Here is a 24,929-nt window from a genome sequence, read left to right as displayed (position 1 = left end):
TTATTTTTCCCTATTTCTTTTTCAGTGTATGAATCTGAAAATACAGGAATATATTATTTATATATTACATTGAGATGTCCTCTTCAATGCACACATGTAGAAATCATTTACTTTGGTGTATTAAAAATAAACATTTTTATACATTTTTATAGATAGGAAATGTCAAACTCCAAAGGTTAATGGTAGATAGTTGGGTAGGAGCGCTTTTTATGATGATAGCAGTTGGGGGGAGGGGTAAGGGGAGGGATGGCTTTTACATTTTATTTAAATACTCTAGTACCATATGAATTGGCTTTGTATGTTTTACTATGGTTTAGGTTAACTTTGATTAAAAGTATTTTAAATGCAAATGAGAAAGTCAGTCTTCTTCACCTCTTCCCAACCAGCTAGTTCAGTTCAGTGTGTATGTTTCTAGGTTTATTGCAAATGTATGAATATGCATATACAACTGCAATGTTTTTCTATTTGTTTTTTGTTTTTGAGAGTCAGAGAGAGACAGTGCGAGCAGGGGAGGGTCAGAGAGAGAGGGAGAGACAGAATCTGAAGCAGGCTCCAGGCTTTGAGCTGTCAGCACAGAGTATGATGTGGGGCTCCACCAGCCTTGAGATCATGACCTGAACCGAAGTCGGATGCTTAACTAACTGAGCCACCCAGGCGCCCCTATTTGTTTTTTAACAAAAGTAGAATTACATTATATTTTGTAGTTGTTTTTTTTTGTTTTGTTTTGTTTTTCAGAATAGAGTGTGGACATCTCAAATTTGTGCCTATGGTTCCAATTTACCTCTAAATTACCTCAAAATATTTTTAGGGGCGCCTGGGTGGCTCAGTCGGTTAAGCGTCCTACTTCATCTCAGGTCATGATCTCATGGTTCGTGGGTTTGAGCCCCGTGTCGGGCTCTGTGCTGACAGCTAGCTCGAGCCTGGGGCCTGCTTCAGATTCTGTGTCTCCCTCTCTCTCTGACCCTCCCTTGCTCACACTGTCCATCTGTCTCTCTCAAAAAAATAAACAGAACATTTAAAAAAATTTTTTAAAAGATAAAAATATTTTTATAAAAAAGTTTTTATTGAATTTCCAGTTAACGTACAGTGTAATATAATTTCAGGTGTACAGTTTAGTAATTCAGCACTTCCATACAACAGCCAGTGCTCATCACAACTCTTAATCCCCACCCACCTCCCCTCTAATAACCCATCTGTTTCTTCTGTGTAGTCAAGAATCTGTTTCTTGGTTTGCCTTTTTCTTTTGTTCTCTTACGCTCATTTTTGTTGTTGCTCATTTTTGTTGTCATTTCTTAAATTCTACATATGAGTGAAATTGTAATGGTATTTATCTTTCTCTGAGTGACTTGCTTCACTTAGCAAAATACTCTCTAGCTCTTTTGGGTATATACCTGCTGGTGCAATTGCTGGGTCATAAGGTAGTTCTATTTTTTATGAAGAACCTCTCTACTGTTTTTCAGAGTGGCTGCAACCGTTTGCATTCCCACCAACAATATGAGAGGGTTCCCCTTTCTCCACATCCTCTCCAACACCTGTTGTTTCTTGTGTTGTTAATTTTAGCTCTTCTGACCTAATTTACCTAATTCATTTAAATGGCTATACAGCATTCCATTGATGCACTACATTACTGGACATTTCAAATGATTATTTTACTGTTGACAAAAACAAAAATTCAATGAATACTTTTGCCTTTTTTATTTTTAGTTGTACGGAGAGAAGTGGAAAGGCAGATGGCTCGTACATTAGCATGGCCAAAGCTAGGATTACAGAATTTTTTTAAATATTTTCTTTGATAAAATCAATCTATAGTTATTGCCTTGAATTTGTGGGTGAGAAATTCTGAAAAGTTTCTAGAAGACAAGAGATGATAAGTACAAATTACATACTATTTATTGTGAGTTTAAGGTGTTTTAACATGCTATTGGTGTTCTTTAGTATGTGGTCACTATAAAACAAATTAATCAGCATAGCTGTGTTCTGATAAAGCTTTATTTATAAAAACAGATGGCAAATGATAATTTGAAAATCCCTTGTCTAGGCGTTTGAAATTGAAAGAACTTTAAAATTATTGTGCATTGCTATTAGAATTTGACCTGAGTTTTAAGATAATCAGCTTTTAAAATATATCTCAGTTAAATATATTTAATATGATTAATTAGTTATTAAATATGTCTTCCTACGTGCAGTTGACCCATGAACAATATGAGTTTGAACTGTATATGTCCTCTTAATGTGTTTTTTTTGACATATACAATACACGACCATGAATATATTTTCTCTCTTACAATTTTCTTAGTATTTTTCAACTTAGTATTTTCAACTATAAGTGTTCATGTGATTCTGTTAATAGTTTCAAGTTGTGAACCAATTTATTTATGAACTAGGTGTCCATACTAAAAGCATTTGGAAACTTACATTTTAATTATTTTTTATGTGTTAAAAAATTTTTATCCATTGTCCATATTGAAAGACTGGAAAGTTTTTGTTACTAATAAATCATATATGCCCAGAAGTCTTATTTTTCTAAGTAGCAAGCTAGAAAGCAAATGGCAACCATAAGTCCTTTTGAGAACATTCCTTCTCCGCTTCCTTCTAGGGCAATTTTTTTTCCAGATAGTTAACTTTGGGAAATGATAACCAGATGTTTACTGCAGAACTTCTCAGATGTGTTCATTTGTTTGTAGGCATTGAAACACTACAAGGAAAGAATGTTTTCCTCAATTTATTTGAACTTCCAAGGAATTATATTTCACAGAACAGTATTTGGGAAATGGTGCTATAAGGCTGTGATTCTCAGTTGGAGATTTTGCCCCTTAGGGTACATCTGATAATATCTAAAGATGCATTTTGGTTGTCACTCTGGGGGTGAGGAATTGGGGGGAGGGGAGTGCTTCTGCCATCTCAGGAGCTAAACCCCTGATTTAAGCCAGTTGATTGCCCTCTCGTAGCATCATTAATTAAGTCATTATTTTCATAGTATGTACTTGATTAACAGAATAGGCTATATAGATAGTAATTGTGATCTTATGGAAATAAGCGAGGGAAAGCTGGAATTTAAAAAAAAAATAGGGCTATTTTTTAAATCAAAGTGGTAAAATCAAGAGGCTTTGAATTCTTAATGGAGGTTGACAAAGAAGTAACAAATTTAGAGAGTGCTGACCTCTTAGGTGAGAAGTCTTATAGTCTGTTGGCAGTGTGTGTTTTCTCCAACCTGATTTTGCTTGGCCTTATAAAAATAGGCTTTATAAGAGAGAAAGAAAGTTAATCTTTAGTTTTAAGGGAAAATACAAAAACAGCTTTCTTAAAGTAACAGCTGTCATTTGGTTTTTTTTACCCCTCCTTTGCTAAAAGTGACGTAGGACATTTTAAAGTTTTGTTTGTTTAGAATTTTGTGGTGTTCTCTGAGAATCTGGGACTACTGCTGTGGTGGCAGTATCAGGTTGGAAATTAAAGATTTAAGCTATTGTAAACCGTTTCTTTTTCTTTTTGTTTTTAGGTATAAAGTGGAATTTCTAAATAGCAGTTTAGTAACTATGGAAAGTATAATATAAATAAATTATACAGTATACATTTGGGTAAACTACTGAATATTAAACTGTTGAAACTATTTTATGAAAACTTATATGTCAGCGTAAAGTATGGTATAATGTGTTTATTTCTCTTAGTTTTAGTCAAGTCAGATAAAAGTTTTGAGAGATATAGGTATTTTGATTTTTCTGAAAATACTTAGCAAGCATTTAGTTAATGGTTGTATTCCAGAATCTTTTTGCAAGAAACTAAAGGAAGGAATTTGAAGCCTTTTAGCTATGTGAGGAAGGTTTTCTGCATATTGTAACTGGTATTTCCAAGTTGTAACACTAAATTGTTTAAACTTTAAAGTTGTCTACTTTAACTTCCGAGAATAATAATCATAACTTTTCAGCTTTCTGTGAAGTGGTATGTGTACAGCATAGTTCAAAGAATCTAGCACTTAGTAAATGATAGTTGAATCAATATTATTTGACACTAGTGTTCTAACAGAAAATAACTTATTAAAAATCAACTGAATAAGATTTTCAGTGCACTTAAGTGGTAGTAGTCTAATATTGAAAAATTAAAAGTATTCTTAAGTGTGTCCAAATAATGGAATTGAGAGAAAGATTATAATAAAGTACGCTAAGAGATGGCAAATCTATATTTTCTCTGATGAACTTAAGGATGGACTGCCAATGATCCACATAGATAACCATATCGGGTATGCAGAATCTGTTCTGGTGGGGTAAATTGAGTTATTTGGAAGTGATGATCTGCTTGGATGTCTCAAACGTACCTCAGTCTTAGCATGTCCAAATTAGCACTTGTGATGGTCCATCCTCAAACCTGTCCTTCTTACAGTGTTTTCTGGCTCATTAAATGACACCACTCATGGGGCACCTGGGTGGCATAGTTAGGTCGTGATCTTGCAGTTTGTGAGTTCAAGCCCCACGTTAGGTTCTGTGCTGACAGCTCAGAGCCTGGAGCTTGCCTTGGATTCTGTGTCTCCCTCTCTCTCTCCGCCCCTTCCCTGCTGCATTCTGTTTCTCTCTCTCAAAAATAAATAAACATTAAAAAAATTTTTTTAATGGCACCACTCTCTACTATCTTATGCAAATGAGAAACCTAGACATTAATCTTGATACTTGCTTCTTCAGAGCTCTTACCTATTTCAGCACTGCTCAGTACAAACGTTAGCCACATGCATAAATGTTTTAGTAGTTACATTAAAAAGAATGGGTGAAATTAATTTTATTTCATTTAATTCTATATATCCAGAGTCTTATTTCTGTGTTTTAAAATCAGTGAGATATTTTATATTCCTTTTTAAATTCCTTTTTAAATATTAAATCTTCAAAGTCCAGAGTATTATTTCACATGTAAAATAAGTACATTTCTAATCATGCCAGCTATATTTCACGGCTTAATTGCCATATGTGACTGGTGGCTACAATATTGGACAGTGAAGATACTGTCTTAGCACCAACTCCTTTGAGTGTTACCTCTTAAATATCTCTTAATTCCTTCTCCTCCTGTGTCAGCTGCCATCACCCTGATATAGATTACTAATAACTCCTAGCCATCCTCCCAACAGGTCACACTGTGGCCAAAATGATCTGTGCCAAATCTCCTTTACTTCCACCCCCATCATCATTTAATCTTTCTTTTCTTTTTTTTTTAATATTTTTATTTATTTGTAGGAGAGAGAGAGAGACAGCATGAGCAGGGGAGGGTCAGAGAGAGAGACACAGACTCCGAAATAGGCTCCAGGCTCTGAGCTGGCAGTCAGCACAGAGCCCGACGCGGGGCTCGAACCCACGAACCGCGAAATCATGACCTAAGCGAAAGTCGGACGCTTAACCGACTAAGCCACCCAGGCGCCCCTCATTTAATCTTTCTTGAAATCTCATCACTTCCTTGGGTAAGCCTTTCCTGATTCTCCTCCTCTTAGATTGCTTCTGTTATCTATCCTTTTTTTTTTTTAAGTGTACTCATTAATTTTGAGAGAGACAAGAGACAGTGCTAGCAGAGGAAAGGTGGGGGTGGGGGTTCTGCCGAAACCACATTTTCCCCCCTTACTATATCCCTCTAACAAGAGTGCCAGACATAATTACTCAACCAGAATGTGTTAAATTAACTAAATGAATTTAACGGTTTGCCCCCGTGAAGATACAGTAGTCCCCAATATAACAGTGTATTGTTCAACTCTTGAAAAGCAGTTTTCTGGGGGGTGCCTGGCTGGCTCAGTGGGTTAATAGGCATATGGCTTTGGCTCAGGTCATGATCTCAACAGTTTATGGGTTTGAGCCCCGCATTGGGCTCTGTGCTGACAGCTCGTATCCTGGAGCCTGTTTTGGGTTCTGTATCTCCCTCTCTCTCTGCCCCTCCCTGCTTATGCTCTGTCTCTCAAAAATAAATGTTAAAACAACAACAAAAACAAAAAACAACACTGTCCTGGGATCTTTTCCTCTTTTTTTTTTTTTTTTTGGTCTTATTTATGAGCATGAAATGTTCTCCCCATTATTCAGATGACTTTACTGAATTCCCTTTACCTACTGAAATAAATTTCAAATTTATAATCTATGATTTGAGGTCCTGTATAATCTGACCCTGAAAGTATCTATCAAAATGTCAAATGAAACTGCCAAGTTGTATTCCCCCTGCTCTCTAAATAAGCATTACCCTTAGGAACTATTGTCTATTCATTCAATAAGTATCTTTAGTATATTGCCAGATAATGATCTAAGCCAATACTATACAATAGAACTTTGTATTCTGTATATCTCTTTTGTTCTGTGTGTATTGTGTTTTCTGTATACCCGCTGGCCACTTACACATGTTAAGCCCTTGAAAGTTTACTGTTGAGCACTCGAAATGTGAATAATGTCGAGGAACTGAATTTTTTATTTTGGTTAAATTTTACTAACTACAGACGGCTAGTGGTTGCCATATTGGATAATGTAGATCAAGGGAATGGGGCATGCATTATCTGCCGTCATAGAGTTTATGCCCTGGTGTGAAGATATAGTCGGTAAATAAATTGTATCAGATGGTGATACATTATGCAGGAAAATAAAATTGGGTAAACAGTAGGAGATGTGTATGTTGGGGAGGAGCAGAAAATGTTATTTATAGAAGATAGAAAAGGTGTTGAATAAGCTGATGTTTGAGCAGAGACTTGAACAACATGAGAATGAGTGCAAACCATATGGATGTATTTAAAAGGGTTCTAGAAATAGGGAACTGCATGTACAAAGGCCCTGAGGAAGAAGTGTGCTTGCCTTATTCTAGAACTAACAAGGAGACTGGTGTGCCTAGATTGAATTTACAGGGTAGAGCAGCCAAAGACCAGACCAGAAAAGACTTTATTGGCTGTTGGTTGAATGTAGTTACAACTAAAATCGTAGAAACACTTTCTTAAATTATAACATGAAATGATATTTTGATGAAAATCTTGCTCTACACTTGCCTTAGAATTATATCTAAATGCAGAAAAATAGCAGTGATAGCGTTCCAAGCATTTATCTATATTCACTCATTAAATCTTCACACTACCCTGTGAGTAGGTATTATTATCATCATTATCTTCCAGATGGGAAGTGGAGACAGATAATGGTTAGGTAATTTCTACAAGGTAATTGAGCCTGGATTTAAATCCATGCAACCTGGCCTTACTGAACACAGTTAATTTTTTTAGTAGGTCATAACCAATAGAATTTGAAAAATAATTTTGGGGGCCAACATAGCATTATTGCCAGATATTAGCAACATTTATTCTAAAAATTCTAACATTCTGACCACTGTTCCATTACTTACAAAACAAAAATATGCAAATTTCTGGTGTTCATTAACCTATTTTTAGAATATACATGGTTATGCTAATCCATTTAACTCATTTTTTCATAAGGAGAAGCAGAATAAAGGCATAGTAATGTAAACATACTATGAAAATAAACTTTGTGTTTTTCTCCTGTTTAGGGCCTGTATATCTTTGGGATCAAGAACTCGAGCTATTGGAAATGCAGCTAAGAGCCAGGTAAATTGTTAATGTAGGTGTTTTGACTTACAGGAAGAATTAATGGAATCTTGGTAATTAAGCTCTGATTTTATGTAGTTAAGAGTGAAAAAAGAGGAAGGGAAATTGGACAGACCCTAATGTCTTGGTATTTTAGTAGATCTAGTTTGCTTTGGAGGTTGCAAAATATTTCTTAAATTTTATTTTTTTAAAAAAAGCCTTTTTATAATTGTGAAGTTAGGGTATTGCTACCATATGACACCACTTTTTCCCTGTATAGTCACTTTTCTATGAGGTATCCTATCTATTATATAATCTTCAATAAGTAAGTGATGTCTTATTGAGAAAAGAAGGTAGTAAAGATGAAGAACTAATTTCTAGAGTAACCCAGTGTAGCTACTGTACATGGAATCAATTTAAGTATCCATATTTCTAGGCTTCTGAAGTGTTTATAAGTAGACCATTTACTTTTATTTATTTATTTATTTTTTAATTTTTTAATGTTTAGTTTTGAGAGAGATATAGAGCGTGAGTTGGGGAAGGGCAGAGAGAGAGGGAGACACAGAATCCAAAGCAGGCTCCAGGCTCTGACCTGTCAGCACAGAGCCAGACTTGGGGCTCGTGAGATCATGACCTGAGCCCAAGTCAGATACTTAACTGACTGAGCCACCCGGGCGCCCCGAACATTTACTTTTAATATTCCTTATTATGGGTTCATTCTCCTTGGATTTTATTTCCCTGAACCAAAAGCCCTTAACAATTACTTCTTAACATTTTCATGTATACCTGAGTCATTTTTTCCCTCATAAAATAACTTTGTTTAATGGGACTTTTTTGGGGGGTAAGGGAGAGAGGAAGGGGGGTGATGGGCATGGAGGAGGGCACTTATTGGGATGAGTACTGGGTGTTATATGGAAAGCAACTTGACAATAAACTGTTTTTTTTTAAATGGGACTTTTTTCTTCATGACATTGTAGGAGTAATTAACTCATTTATCTAGAAATTTCTGCTTAAGATTTTTGTCAAAGTTGTCTTCTAATTGACCTGTATATGAAAATGTTTATCTTCTCTTCTACTTTCATACTGTCTATAAACAAATGTTAAGTTTGTGTCAAAATGACTTCTTCACTAAAATTTACATTTTATATTCTGTTTGATTTTCTAAGTGTATGAGTGATATCAGAGTCTCTGAAGAAAGCAAACTAATGTTATTCCTATAAAGAGTCCGAGGTGTTAATTGAGCATCCCCATAGCATTTATCTGGTAATTGGCTTTAACTAAGAGGACAACAACTGGATCTCAGTAATGTTTTATAGTTTGAACTACATGTTCTAGTTAAGAACAAATTACTCCCCTAAAATATAAGCCATTTACAAATTAATACACTTTAATTTAGCATCATGCCTCCATAGAAGGAGTTTAAATTTATTAGCCTAGGAGTAATTCTCAACAATGAGGAATTTCACAAAGAACTAGATAATGAGAAGAAAAGAAAAATGGTGCAATAAGGGAGATAGTTTCAATAAAAACACAGTAAGGAAAGTAGAAGGAAGAGAAATCAAAAGTACTAATTCACAATAGCAAAAGTGTTGAGGAAAACCAAAGACATGAGTTATAGATTGATTTTCACTGTATGATTTGAAAAGCTTTACACTTTCGTTCTTTCTTTTTTGAAGATATTACTTTTGGGCCTACATTCATAGGATAGGATAATTTGAGGGCCAATAGTCAAGATGCATACGTTCTTAAAAATTTTTTTTAATTTTATTTTTGGGAGAGAGAGCATGAGCAGGGGATAGGGGCAGAGGGAGAGACAATCTTAAGGAACCCAGTGCAGGGCTCAATTGCACAACCCTAGGATCATAACCTGAACCAAAATCAAGAGAGTCAGACGCTCATTCAACTGAGCCATCCAGGCACCAGTAAGGTGCATACATTCTTATTGTATAATTTTACTAATAGCTGTAAGCCAGATAAATGAATGATTTTGTGTAATTCTAAACTTAAATGTGTAGAATTGGTGGTTTTAAAGTATAGCATAATGTTTATTTTGCATTCATTAAGTAATTGATAAATAAAAGCGTTTACTTTTGACAGATAGTCACGAATGTAAGAAATACAATTCATGGCTTCAAGAAGCTTCATGGGAGATCATTTGATGATCCCATTGTGCAGACTGAAAGGATCAGGCTTCCTTATGAGCTGCAGAAGATGCCTAATGGAAGTGCAGGAGTTAAGGTAAGCTTTATATTCCCAGAGTACAAACATATTTAAATTCAATAAAACAAATAAAATATTTCCTATTTATAATTTAACTCTTTTTCTCTGAATGCAGTACATATGTACCTTTCTAGTTAAGAAAAAATCACTTTCCTAAAATATAGGCCATTTACAAAGTAAGACACTTTCATTTAGACAGTTTTTGTAGAAAGCTTTAGTGAGTGCAAGAAATTCTAATTAGATAATCTTTCAAATCCAAATAATACTTTTATTGTCGAGGAAAAATGATTATTATTTGGAGAACTTTTAGAAGTGAACTGTTTTCAGTTTCAAGCAATAAAGGCAGAGGCATAAGTGATTTAGAAAACTAGACCCCGACACTATGTTAATTGTTATATTAAAGCAAACTTTTTCAACGTAAGAGATGGATTCTTAGTTTTTAATTCTACATCCCAAGACAGTAAGTTACAGATTGGTTAACAAAAACATGTTTCTGTTGATTTTTCAAAAACTAACACAATACCTCAAAACACATAGAGTTACCATGTGACCCAGCTTTCTCACTTTTAAGTGTATACACCAGTAAATTGAATGATATGTGCACACAACAATTTGTACATGATTATTTACAATAACATTCATAGTAGCCAAAAATCAGGAACAATCCAAGTGTTTAGCAGCTGTTGAGTGGATAAAGAAAATCTAGTACCTATACAGTGGAATATTATTTAGACAGTTTTTCCTCTGTAACTGTAGTTATTGTATGGATTCCAAGGTAACTTTATATTGCTTATAAGTGTATTCATTATTATTATTAAAGGGCTTGATTATTTAAAGCACACAGCTTCTAGTATTCTTTTGTTAAGCACTGTAAAGTTTTCTTAAGTTTATTTCTTTTGAGAGAGAGAGAGAAATCCCAAGCAGGCTCCACACTCTCAGTGCAGAGTCCAGCATGGGGCTCAAACTCAACAAACTGTGAGATCATGACCTGAGCCAAAATCAAGAGTCAGATGCTCAACCGACTGAGCTACCCAGGCCTCCCTCTTTTATTTATTTATTTATTTATTTATTTATTTATTTATTTAAATAAGGAATTTTTCTTTTTCCTTCCTTTACCTAAAATTCTATGACTAAAGCTTTCATTTTAAACCCAGGAAGAGTTCTGACTTTCAAAAGAAAGATTACTTGATCTTTTTGTTATTCATTATGTGCTTGGAAAGTGAATGATAAAAATTGCTTTTGTGAGAGGTGGGGATCTAATGCAGAAAGACATTTTTGGAAACAATTTGGTTAATATTAATCTGTGTAAGGCACTTGAACTTTAGAAATGAGAGGTTGTAATATTAGAATAATCTTTTCAGAATATAACTTCCTTGGGCAAAGACTGCCTTTTTTCACTTTTGTCTATCCATCATGTATAGAGTAGATGATTACAAAATACATGTTAGATGAATAAATGACTTAATAAATATCTCAACTTGTGGTTTTAGGTGCGTTACCTAGAAGAAGAGAGACCTTTTGCAATTGAGCAAGTCACTGGAATGCTGTTGGCCAAACTTAAAGAGACTTCAGAAAATGCTTTGAAGAAACCAGTGGCCGACTGTGTGATATCAGTAAGTTTTACTTCAATAGTGAATACTTTTAAATCCTCCTTTCTAGTATATTAATACTTTCTTCCTTTTCTTTTCTTCCTTTTTCTTTACTCTTTCTGATCTTAATTAGTAAATCCATTTTTATTTTTACATTAAAAAAAGCCCACCTTATTTGGTAAAGTTTAGGATTGAGTTTCCTATAAAGTCCATTGTGATAATTAGTGAATCTTAAAGAAAAACCTATGTATGTGATTAGTGACTGCTGTACCTGTCCTATTTATCCCTAAGAATATTTCCTGGTCGCCGTAAACTTCTCACCTGTAGGGACCTTAATATTTTATGGCAAAGTTGAAAATTCCCAGCTAGGTATTTGAGATAGTATATGTTATGTATCAGAAAGAAAAACTCTTTTAAAACGATTGGATATATTTAACATTATTATACTTTAAGAAATTTTGACATGCTTACACAAAACCATCATGTTATTAGTATGATAAACATTTATCACTCCCCAGAATTCCTTTGTGCGTTTCTTAAAAGGACAATTGTTTACAAATGAGGTGTGCAACATGATGCTTTGACACACATATACATGGTGAAGTGATAATAATTACTGCAGTTGAACTAATTAACATACTCATCTCCCCAGTAGCTAGGTTTAATTTGTTTTGTTTTTGTTTTTTGGTGGCAAGAACACCTGAGATCTACTTTCTTAACAAATTTCCAGTACATAGTAACAGTATTACTAACTTTAGACACTATGTGCTTGCTGTACATTAGATTTCTAGAATTTATTCATCCTACATAACTGAAACTTTGTATTCTTTGGCCAGTATCTATCTCCACATTTCCTCCACCTCTTTGCTCCTAACCACCACTCTACTCTCTACTTCTGTAAATTTAGCTTTTATAGATTCCACATATAAGTGAGATCATACAGTATTTTTCAGAAAGATCTTTTTTTAAGGATTCTTAAAACATTTCATCATTTACTCTATCTCATGAGATCCTATTATATATTGATAACTTTTTAAATTTACCTGTCATCACCTAAATGTGAATGTATTTCTAATACTATTTTAACCTTCTACAAAAGTTCTAGAGTCTAGGGGCGCCTCAGTGGCTCCGTCAGTTGAGTGTCTGACTTTGGCTCAGGTCATGATCTCATGGTTCGTGGGTTCAAGCCCTGTATTGCTTGAACCCTGCTCCCCCACTCACACCTTGTCTCTCTCTGAAAAATAAAGATTAAAAAAATATTTTTTAAAGTTTAAGAATCACGTGTCATCAGGATAAAAGAACCAGATTATGAACTCTTCAGTGAATTTAGTAATGGGATTTTTTATAGGTATTTAGAATTTTTTTGAGAGAAAAATAATGGAGCTTAGTATTTTGTTTTCCAGACATTTAGTAATAGCAAATAATAGTTTACCATTGGTCAGGCATTGTTACAGGCATTTAATATGTATTAACTCATCTAATCCTCAGAACCACCCTGTAAGGGTAGGATTTAAAAAAAATTTTTTTAAATGTTTATTTTTGAGAGAGACAGAGCATGAGCAGGGAAGGAGCAGAGAGAGAGGGAGACACGGAATCTGAAGCAGGCTCCAGGCTCTGAGCTGCCAGTACAGAGCCCCATGTCAGGCTCAAACTATGAACCATGAGCTTATGACCTGAGCCGAGGTCAGATACTTAACCGACTGAGCAACCCAGGTGCCCTGAAGATGGGACATTTTTAACTCTAGTTGTACAGATAAAAAAACTGCTACACAGAGAAGTTAAATAACTTGCCCCAAATCAACAGAGCTAATACGTGGTAGAGCCAGAATTCAGACCCAGGTAGTTTATTCCCAAGCATCTGCTTATAACTCTTCCATTACACTGCTATTTGAAAGTATACATCAAAGTGGTATCAGTTTTAAAATCCATCTTAAATTCAAATCTATCCCTGTTAACTATACGCGATAATATTTTCACATCAGAAATCAGTGTCAGAGGAGAGCATTATGAACAACTTCTTAGCCGCTATTTACTTTGTAGTTAATGCAGTAGACCCATTGTGAACTACACAAGGGAAGTATTTTCTCTGTTTTATGCACTGCAGTGTCTCTAAGTGGCTAGAAAAGTACATAAGCGCTCCATGAGTATTAAATGAAGCCTGTATTACAATTTAGATTTTTGTCAGAAGGATAATACCAAAATTAGGATAAACAAGTTTATTGAAATTCAAGTTCTTTTCCTGTTGTTAATAGGAGTTAAATGAAATTTCTAACATCATAATGCAATAAAATTGGAGGAGACAATTTACTTATAATTGGAAGAACTCCAAGTCATTTTGTACATGAGTATACTTAATTAGCTTCTTAGAAATCTGTAGAAACAAATCAAAGTGCTTCTTTTTTGATAGAACTATGTAAATCTTTTTCTTTTTTAATGTTTACTTATTTATTTTGAGAGACACAGAGCAAGCAGAGGAGGGGAAGCAAGAGAGGGAGAGAGAGAATCCCAAGCAGGCTCTAAGGTGTCATCACAAAGCTTGAACTAACGAAGCAGGAGATCATGAGCCAAAATCAAGAGTCAGACGCTTAACCAACTGAGCCAACCAGAAACCCCTAGAACTATGTAAATCTTAACTATAAATTTAAGTCTCAGTTTATTTTTAATAGAAATACATTTAGTGTTTTTTCTGATTTTAAAAGAAATCTATGTTCCTTGTAAGTCCCTTGTGGTATTGTTTCCCTCTCCTTTTGAGATCATAGCCATTGTAAACTGAGTAATCTATACCTACACAAAAATCATGTTACACATGTCCTTTTTTCTCATGTAGTATAGATAGTGTTCCATGACAATTCATATCTGCCTGATTCTAACAGCTATGTAAGATTCCATTATATGGATTTACCGTGATGTATTTAACCAATCTCGTTTTAATAGTCTTGGGTTTTCAGTCTTTCATTGTTAAAGATGAACCAACATATTTTTTTTCAAAGAGCAGACCAACACAAGAAGGATTTAGAGGAACATATTTTGGAAAGCCTGCATTATTCCTATCATCTTAATTAACTGCTTTACATTTGTGTTCATAGTTTAGATCAACACTTAATAGTATAGACATTGTCAAACTTAAAAAAGAAAGAAAGTAGGTTTTTTTCCTTGTTCAATTAGAACACCATTCTTTGCTTTAAGCTGTACATGAGTTTTAGAGCAGTTACATTTTTAATTGATGAAATGTTTAAAATCTGTTACATCAAACTAATATATTAGTGTTTTAAAATACCAGATTCCTAGCTTTTTCACTGATGCTGAGAGAAGATCTGTGATGGCTGCAGCCCAGGTTGCAGGTTTAAATTGTTTAAGGTTGATGAATGAAACTACTGCAGGTGAGCACTTTGGAATTTACTTATCAGAATTTATTTGGAATTTATTTATCAGAAAAATACTGTTCTAATTTTTTCTTTTAACTCTGTTATGTGCTAGTTCCTGTAACCTTTTGTTTAGGAGTATAACATTTTGGCAGAAGTTAAACATGTCTTTATATATGCAATAAGAAGCATTTATGTTATAGAGTTACAGGTAGAAAAGAAATAAAAATCAAATTATGAAAAGTTAATTTACTTTGAAATTAATAATTTATATTATTCTGTGTGTTAAAGTGCATTATCAAAGTGACTTATCTCTTTTTTCCCAAGTGATTGCTATCTTGATATTAACTTAATTTCTTTGTTCTTACATAGTTGCGCTAGCATATGGAATTTATAAACAGGATCTTCCGCCATTAGATGAGAAACCAAGAAATGTAATATTTATTGATATGGGACATTCTGCCTACCAGGTCTCAGTTTGTGCTTTTAACAAAGGAAAACTTAAAGTAAGTAAATAAATGATTTGCTGTATATAAGTTTAATGGTTAGGAGCATGTAAGACTATATAGAGAACCTTAATGCGTGGGGTTTAAATCCTGGCTCTGCCACCTAAAAACTGACCTTGAGCAAGTTACTAACCTTAAATCTCAGCCTCTGCACCTAGGATAATACCACTAATTACCTCACAATTTTTGAGGACAAATGAGTTAATGTATAAAAAATGCTTAGAATGCCATTTAGTAGATCCTGTAATATGTATTGGCTATTTTTATTGTCAAGGTGTTAAGTCAGCTGTCAGGGAACATTAACTACACCCTATCCATAAATGTACTGAGGAAACATTTTCTAAAATGATTCTCTTTGTTTTTATAAACCTTCCTATCCAGGAGTTCTAGTCATAAGTTTCTGTAGTGTGGCATTGTTTACTTCTAGTGCTTATCATTTTATGGTTGGTATTTATTTATTTTTTTAAATGTTTATTTTTTGAGAGATAATGTGCACACACACAAGCGGGGAAGGGTCAGAGAGAGAGAGAGACAGAGGATCCTAAGTGAGCTCTACACTGACAGCAGAGAGAGCCCCATGTGGGCTTGAACTTACTAACTCTGAGATCATGACCTGAGCTGAAGTTGGATGCTAAACCAACAGAGCCACCCAGGCACCCATGTATTTCATTTTATATTCATTTTTATATTGATTATCTTATCCATATTTATGTTCTCTCTGTCTCTCCATTATTCACATGTGTAGAATTTATTTAGAAGATGAACTGCTTTGGGTGATCCACCACCTTTTAGAGCCTTTTGTCACACAGTTTGTAGTAACATCCTTGTAATCAGAAAACTCAAGGGAAATGAGTCTTAATGAATATAGGGTAGTTTTCTGTAAATTAGCTTAATCTTTAGCATTTAGTCTTGAATTTTAATTTAAGAACATTCACTTTCCTTTTTGGTGGATACCTTAGAGTATCCCTTCTGTCCAGGAGAATTCAGATTGGCACTAATCACATACCAACACAGTTTTGGGTTTGATTCAGGGTAGTACTAGACCTAGTGAGAAGTCTATCCATGGATTCCCTATGCTAGTCTGTGGGATAACCTCTCAGTCAGATTACACTTAAACCTTCTATAGGGCTTACTGTTGTTCTACCACATATCCTTATGAGAAAAACCTGATGAACCACACCAGCAGTGGGGTTCCTTTTTTTTTTTTTTTTTTTTTTTAAAAACAGTGATTACTGTAAATAAGCATTTTTGCCCTGTATCCTCAGGAGAGCAACTAGATGTCTTGCTCCTGTGTTTTCAGTAGCTATAATGCTGAAGTTCTGTGACTTGTCTGCTCTTCTTTCATCTATCTATTTTATGTTATGTTATATTATTATATCAAATTCTTGTCTCTCCTCTTTTTTTCTGTTGTATATTTTTGGTTTTTCATGTATTCTTTTGTTCCTTATATATTTTTATAAAAATGGCTGGGCTTTTTTTTTTTTTTTATAAATAGTAGTCAGAAAGCCTAATTCCCGACCTATAAATTACCAGTTGTAGTATTTTAGATTTAATCTTTTTTTTTTTTTTTTTTTTTTAAGATTTATTTTTAAGTAGGGGCGCCTGGGTGGCTCAGTTGGTTGAGCGTCTGACTTCAACTCAGGCCATGATCTCACGGTTTGTGGGTTCAAGCCCTGCGTTGGGCTCTGTGTTGGCAGCTAGCTCAGAGCCTGGAGCCTATTTCGGATTCTGTGTCTCCCTCTCTCTCTGGCTCTCCCCTGCTCACACTGTCTCTCTGTCTCAGAAATAAATTTAAAAAAAATTTTTTTAATTAAAAAAAAGGAGGGGCGCCTGGGTGGCTTAGTCGGTTAAGCATCCGACTTTCGCTTAGGTCATGATCTCGCGGTTTGTGGGTTCAAGCCCCGTGTCGGGCTCTGTGCTGACTGCCAGCTCAGAGCCTGGAGCCTGTTTCAGAGTCTGTACCTCCCTCTCTCCCTGGCCCTCCCCTGCTCATGCTGTCTCTCTGTCTCTCTCCTAGAAATAAATAAAACATTAAAAAAAAATTTTAAAAAAATAAATAAAAAAAAAAGGAGTAAAAAAAAAAGATTTATTTTTAAGTAATCTCTACACTCAGTTTGGGGCTTCAACTCACAGCTCTAAGATCAGGAGCCAGGCACCCCTAGATTGAATCTTTGGATTGCCTTTTCTTGGCTGTTTTGTTATGGTTACATGCTTAGGACTATTTGCTGTCTTAAACTTAGTTTTTGGCTACCTGTTCAGTGCCATTGTAGAACCAACAGATGTGAGATAATTAAATTTTAATTGTAATAACTCAATTATTTGAGAAATAAAATTAATTATAATTATAATTATGATATATGCAACTACAAACCAAAGCAGATAATTCAGAGTGAGTGAGTATGCTGGCTAAATATAAGTGATGATTACTGTAAGTGATAGCAAGTTTTGACAGCTTTGTGATTTTTGACAAGTTCTTCGGCTTTGATTTTACTTTAATTTTAAAAGGTGTTTTCTTTTTGGTTTTTGTCTTTTTGAAAGCATATATATTTCTGAAAATTCATTTCTGGTGTTTTGATTAAACAGGTCTTGGCTACCACCTTTGATCCATATTTGGGTGGCAGGAACTTTGATGAGGCTTTAGTAGACTACTTCTGTGAGGAGTTCAAGACCAAATATAAGATAAATGTGAAAGAAAATTCTCGGGCCTTACTGCGCTTATATCAGGAATGTGAAAAACTGAAGAAGCTAATGAGTGCAAATGCATCAGATCTTCCACTGAACATCGAGTGTTTCATGAATGACCTTGATGTTTCTAGTAAAATGAACAGGTATGAACAGGTAGCATGTATGTTTTCAAAGTGTTGGCATGTTATTGTATGTTTAGATCATGTCTGATTTTTTTTTCATTCTGTTATGTTAGAAGATACACTTGAGTTTTATATCCCAAAATGATGAATTTTATTTCATTTCCCCCCCCAGGGCTCAGTTTGAACAATTATGTGCTTCCCTCTTCACCAGGGTTGAGCCACCATTAAAAGCAGTAATGGAACAAGCTAGTAAGTGTAAATTACTAGACTAACCATCAAAATTGTATAATGGTGTTAACTCATTTTAATAGGGTAGGACATGGTAAAAGCAATTAAAACTTCATTTGTTTTTTGAAGATTTGTATTTCTGATTTTAGAGAGGGAGATTGTAACTTCCTCAGAGTAATGGCACTGTGAATTTGGGCTTATGAGAGCAATTCCTGGTTTATGTTCTTGTTTGCATTGTAAGTCTGATACTAGTTATATTTGGCGGTGTTTACATGTAAGCATATAGTGAAGTCTAAGATGAAAATAAAATGTGGAAAGGGGACATGATTGCTTTTTGTTAAGGTTTTTGTACCTTCTGTGGGCATTTGTGAGGTGGCAGGTAGAAAGTTGAAGAGCCCATGAGGTAGTTGTCTGTTCTTAATGTCACTCTGTCATCTGGACCAAGTGCAGTGCCTGACGCATAGATAATTAGTATTTATTAAGCTTTACCTTTTTCCAAAATTTGTTTTTATCTTCTTTCCTTTTAGTCTTGTTTAGAGCAAATAAGACACCCACTTTTTAAAAAAGTACTTTCCAAGGCCTTTTGTTCATATTTTTATAAAGACTGTCTTATTCTTACCAATTAAATACATTTTGTTTTCCAGACTTGCAACGTGAAGACATAAGTAGTATAGAAATTGTAGGGGGAGCAACACGAATTCCTGCAGTGAAAGAACAAATCACTAAGTTCTTTCTTAAAGACATAAGTACCACATTAAATGCTGATGAAGCTGTTGCAAGAGGATGTGCATTACAGGTATGATTAGTAATCCTTTTTGTTTAGAATGTATATTTTGCCAGAAATGTGGTAATAGGCCTAAGGGGACCTTTTATCTGTTCCAACCATTTGTCAGACAAAGAATAAATTGAAATTATTTCTGATAAATAAGTCTTGTGTCTTTCCAATTTATGTTTTTAAGCTGTTCTAGGGCAATATGCCTGTAGTGCAAAAAAGTGTACTGTAGTGCAAAGCCATTTACTTTATGAATTCTTGTAATTATTCCCATTTAAAATTCTTTTTTGAGATTTAAAAACATTTTATATTTCTGTAAGGTCATAAACCCTGACAGTTGTAAATTTTAATTAGCTGTTACGAAAAGACAATTTTTAAAACATAACTTTATTACAAGGACTCTATTAAGCAATTCAATCAGGGTAGCCTACAGTATGTTTTGTGTTTGTTGATTTAAATATGGTATACATCTTATTTTCAGTGTGCGATTCTCTCACCAGCATTTAAAGTGCGTGAATTTTCTATAACAGACCTTGTTCCCTATTCAATCACATTAAGATGGAAGACCTCTTTTGAAGATGGAACTGGGTAAGTTACTTTTAAAGCCTTGGTTAGAGCTTGTTGTAAATAAATAACCAATTGAACCTAGTTTCCTAAACTAGAGGAATTTACACTTTTAATACTCTCAAGTACCTTTTTTTTTTTTTTTTTAATGTTTTTTATTTATTTGTGAGAGAGAGAGAGACAACGTGAGCAGGGAGGGTCAGAGAGAGAAGGAGACACAGAATCTGAAACCGGCTCCAGGCTCTGAACTAGCTGTCAGCACAGAGCCTGATGCAGGGCTCAAACTCACAAACCGTGAGATCATGACCTGAGCTGAAGTCAGATGCTTAACTGACTGAGCTACCCAGGTGCCTGTCTGAAATACTTTTAAATAAAATGTTAGAAGAAAGGAACTATATAAAACACTATATAATCTATAAACTATCATGGCATATTTTTAATTAGTATTTTATTATAAAGTAAATTTTCTTTCAAATAAAAATCACAGTATGGAACTATAAAAATTTAAAAACCTGCATCTGCTGTACCCCAACTGCTACTCAGCACATTTTACAGAGGTAACTTGTTAATAGCTAGGCTTCTATGTTTCTAGTCATTTTCTTTGACTATCCAAAAATAAAAGCATATACTTGGTTAATACATACATGATCATCTCTATGTCTCTAGTGAAACTTGCTTTTTAAAATATGTTACTTATTACTTTTCCATGTCAACAGTGACTATTTTCTCAGCAATTGTGTGTGCCATAATTTAACTTGTACACGTCTTCTTGTTTAGTTGTGTTTGGTATATCTGTAAGATAACTGTATAAGACTAAAATTGACCCAAAGGATATGAACATTATTTTAATTAGTACTGCCACATTTTCCACTAAAAGGATTATACTAATTTATATTCCTTTTAACATTGCTGGGATTGTCTGTTACAGCATTTTTCCTCCTATACTTTTAAACATAAAATCCTGAAAGTGAAAATAAGTACTTTGTTATTAGATATGTATTTCTGACTATTGTGAGCCACAATCTTTTCATGCTTTTACCGAAATTTATGTTTCATTTTCCATGAAGTGGCCAGGATTTAAATAATTTATTTTACCAAAATAAAAATTTGTGTTTCAAATAATATATTTGACTACTATTCAAACATATAATTTATACAATAAAATAAACCTGTATTTAGATTTTGAAGTTGCTTTTAAACTTTTGTACTGTGATATATATATTCCCACCCCTAAGAAACTAAAAATTTTGCACAAATTGTAAAAATACAAATTATGAATTTGATCGGAAATGTTTTGCAGAGCATTTAAATGGCATGTATTAATGTCAATTTTGAGGCAAGAAATGCTGTTCCTTAAAGTTAGTTTCAGGGGTGCCTGACTGGCACAGTCAGAGCATGAGACTCTGCATTTTGAGGTTGTGAGATTGAACTCCATGTTGAGTGTAGAGATTACTTAAATCAATAAATTCTTAAAGTTAATCTCAGTTAAGATACAGTGATCCAGAAAAAAATTATGTAAGAAACTTATAGAAGAGTTGAAATGAAAAATAAACCTATCTTAGTGATAGGATATAAAAGCAGAGGTGCCTGGGTGGCTCAGTTGGTTAAGCATCTGACTTCAGCTCCGATCATGATCTCCCCATTCGTGGATTTGAGCCCTGTGTTGGGCTCTGTGCTGACAGATCAGAGCCTGGAACCTGCTTTGGATTCTGTGTCTCCTTCTCCTCCCCTGCTTGTGCTCTAAGGAAACAAGCAAACAACAACAAAAAAACTTTTAAAAAAAGTAAAAGATAGTGTAGGTCCTTAAAAACTAGAATAGAGGGAAAGGTCCATGAGTGTGGAATTTTCAAACCTTATAGTGATGATATAGTATTATAGAGTGAGTTTCTGTTATACTGTTTAAGGAATAGGAGTTGTCACGTAGGTGTTAAAACTTCCTCTAACAGAGAGGAGGAAATACTATAAAGGACATTATTATATCTGTAAAAATTGGAATATGGATTGTATTAAAATATCAGTGTTAATTTATAAAGTTGACAGCTGTACTGTCATTATTTGTTAGAGCATATCTCTATTAGGAAATACACATTAAAGTATTTATGCGTAAAGAGCCATAATGTATGTTAATATCCTCCATTGGTTCAGAAAAAAATACACATGCCCAGAGTGTGTTGAAGAAACAAATGGAATAAAATGCTGACAGCAGTAAATCTAGGTAAAAGATATATACAGGTGTCCTTTGGTCCTTGTCCCGTTTTTTGTTTTGTTTTTCCCCCTAGCTCCCCTAAAAAAAAAACAACAAAAAACCCAAAACATTTATTTGGAAATAATTTCAAACTTATAGACAGGAGCAAAAATATAAAGGGTTACATGTAACAAGTATTTTGGAAACTAATGAATAACATTTGGTCCTCATATGTGAGCAAAAAAACTAGTTCCTGTGTATTAGCCTCACAATATACCTAATGTCAGTTACTTTCTTTTAATAAGATAGGATTTTCTGTCTTACTCTGACAGACATTCTAAAAACTTGGAGCCATAGACCTACCAAAATGCATGCTCATAGCCAAACCAGTAATTCTTTTTCTTTATATTTGTACATAGAGGTCTTCACAGTTGCTACTTTTGAATTAGGAATGACATGGATTTTATAATTAGATTCATAGGTAACTTTCTACTTTAAACTGTCTTCCCACTCTGTTTTAGGGAATGTGAAGTATTCTGTAAGAACCATCCTGCTCCATTCTCAAAAGTCATTACCTTCCACAAGAGGGAACCATTTGAACTAGAAGCATTTTATACTAATTTACATGAAGTGCCTTATCCTGATCCAAGAATTGGTAAGAGAAATCAAGAAAAAAATTTCATAAACCTTTGCTTTTTGTAAATATATTAATATTTAAATCAAGGAAGTAAATAAATTGATATTTGAACTAAGCACTGGATTTTTAGAAAAAGGTATTCATACTTCTTCTAAACATGCACTTTTAATGCTCATAGGATTTCTGGAATAACAGCAAGTTTTGAGTACTTTTTACTTCATTTTTACTTCTGTATTTAAAATGCTCTGTAATCTGCCTGAAAGGTTTGGGTGAGGGCTATTTTTTTTATGGAAAAACTCCCATAGTATGTTGAAATTGTGCTGCCAGACTGACTGTATATTCTGACTTTAAATTTATGCTCCCTGGCAACAGTGTGAATGAGTATCATTGGAGCAATACAGCTGAGAATCAGGGAGTGTAATACTTGTTTTAGTTAGGTAATCTTTTTCAGAGATATAAAACAAGTATGATTTTTATAACATTTAAAAGAAGGAATCATTTGTTATTTTTAAAATTTTTATATGTGCTGCTTTTATTAATAAGCTAGAAAAAATGATACGAATATTTCAAATATGTTATTTAAAGCAGTAAAAATAAAAAAATTACTGAAGGTGGAATTAGTTTGCTAGGGCTTCTGTAGCAAAATACCACAAACTTAGTGGCTTAAACGGTAGAATGTATTGTTTCCAGTTCTAGAAGCTTCAAGTACGAAATCAGAGTGTTGACAGGGTTCCTTCAGAGGGCTGTGAGGGAAGGATCTGTTCCAGGCTTCTCTCCTTGGTTTGTACATGGCCATCTTCATGTTCACATGACATTCTCCCTGTATATGTATCTGTCTCCAAATAAGGATACCAGTCATTGGATTCGAATCCACCCTGATGACCTCATTTTAACTTGATATTACCTCTGTTTAGACCCTGTCTTCCAAATAAGGTCACTTTCTCAGGTACTTGAGAGTAGGACTTCATGGGGCACCTGAGTGGTTCAGTTGGTTGAGCGTCCGACTTTGGTTCAGGTCATGATCTCACGGTTCATGGGTTCGAGCTCTGAGTCGGGCTACGTGCTGACAGCTCAGTGTTGGGAGCCTGCTTCTGATTCTGTGTCTCCCTCTCTCTGCCTCTCCCTTGCTCATGCTCTGTCTTTCACAAAAGCAAAATCAACATCTTAAAAAATTTTTTAAAAAAGAGAGTGGGATTTCATATTAATGTGGGAATGGGAGTCTCAATTCAACCTGTAACAAAGATCAACCAGATTTTTTAGTTCTCGGTTTTTCTACCTAGTATTTTCCTTCCACTGTGGATATCATTGTATATTACAGATTTTTCAAAATAAAACATCTTAAAGTGAAAAGTGAACATCTCTGTAGTTATTAATGTCTGAATAACAGCAGTTTTTCTATAGGGCAGAATTTTTAAAAACTGCTTTATTTAGAAATTACCAACATGATTATGATTTTCCAAAGCTTATAGCAAAAGTATAGTGTTCATTTGGTTTTCAAACTCAGGTTGAATTGTTATTTTGGTTTTAGAATAGGAATATGAGAAAATACTTAAAGTTATATTGCCTTGAGTCAGATTATCCTTGGTTGAAATTCCAATTTACCTTTGTCCTAGCATTGAAGATTTTGACAGGCTGCTTAACCTTTTCTGAAACTTAGTATTAAGTTTCTTAAGCTATTTAAAAAAAAAAAGGTGATCTTGGGTCAGTGCCTTTCCCACAGTAATTAATCTGGATTTGATGATAATTTTATGATTGTTTGCCAGCATCTAAGAGATAATAGTCAAATTATTGAATGAGTGAATTGAATAAGTTAATCAGAGGCCCATGTACTGATGAAAGCTCTTTTTTCCTGAAGGGAGCTTCACTATTCAGAATGTATTTCCACAGTCTGATGGTGATAGTTCAAAAGTGAAGGTTAAAGTTCGTGTTAACATCCATGGAATCTTCAGTGTGGCCAGTGCATCAGTAATTGAGAAGCAAAATGTAGAAGGTGATCACAGTGATGCTCCTATGGAGACCGAAGCTTCATTTAAGAATGAAAGCAAAGATGACGTGGTATGTAGAAATCCTATTGCAAGATTCCTCTAATAAATATTTTTTGTAGCTTCAAGGGGTGCCTGGGCAGCTCAGTCAGTTAAGCATCTTGGTTTCAGCTCAAGTCATGATCTCACAGTTTTGTGAGTTCGAGCCCTGCATTGGGCTCTGTGCTGACTACTCTCTGCTTCTCTCTTTGCCCTTCCCCCAGTCACACTCTCTCTGTCTCTCTCAAAATAAACTTTAAAAAATGAAAAACTATGATATATAATTTCTTAATCATAACTTACATCTTAAAAATAAAAAATAATCTGAGGTTTTGCTCTAAACTTCTATTGTAGGGATCAGTATAAACTTTTTTAAATAAAAGCATCAAAGAATAATTTTAAATGCTCTACATCTTGCACATTTTTAACCCTTTAGAGGTTTTGCATCTTTTTAATAGCTTTATATGAAACACATGTGTGTTCGGAGTCCTCTTTCCTAAATTTTTCTTT

At 34.3% G+C, this 24,929-nt stretch overlaps 1 protein-coding gene across 3 annotated transcripts in view; it reads left to right on the top strand.

The window, feature by feature from the left end:
• HSPA4L (heat shock protein family A (Hsp70) member 4 like) overlaps window positions 1-24,929 on the top strand; it is a 55,371-nt gene that overhangs the window by 5,986 nt on the left and 24,456 nt on the right. For all 3 annotated transcript variants that reach the window (XM_039256232.1, XM_039256233.1, XM_039256231.1), the window contains exons 3-13: window positions 7,492-7,549; window positions 9,626-9,766; window positions 11,239-11,361; window positions 14,618-14,717; window positions 15,072-15,205; window positions 17,789-18,033; window positions 18,185-18,261; window positions 18,885-19,036; window positions 19,494-19,600; window positions 22,283-22,416; window positions 24,254-24,453. In XM_039256232.1, coding sequence (XP_039112163.1) covers window positions 7,492-7,549; window positions 9,626-9,766; window positions 11,239-11,361; window positions 14,618-14,717; window positions 15,072-15,205; window positions 17,789-18,033; window positions 18,185-18,261; window positions 18,885-19,036; window positions 19,494-19,600; window positions 22,283-22,416; window positions 24,254-24,453 — 1,471 coding nt within the window. The remainder of the gene's footprint in view (window positions 1-7,491; window positions 7,550-9,625; window positions 9,767-11,238; window positions 11,362-14,617; window positions 14,718-15,071; window positions 15,206-17,788; window positions 18,034-18,184; window positions 18,262-18,884; window positions 19,037-19,493; window positions 19,601-22,282; window positions 22,417-24,253; window positions 24,454-24,929) is intronic.

This window comes from Hyaena hyaena, unplaced genomic scaffold, assembly GCF_003009895.1.
Source record: "Hyaena hyaena isolate Hyena2069 unplaced genomic scaffold, ASM300989v1 scaffold_563, whole genome shotgun sequence".
NCBI classification, from domain to species: domain Eukaryota; kingdom Metazoa; phylum Chordata; class Mammalia; order Carnivora; family Hyaenidae; genus Hyaena; species Hyaena hyaena.
This window is presented reverse-complemented; position numbering and strand designations above follow the sequence as displayed.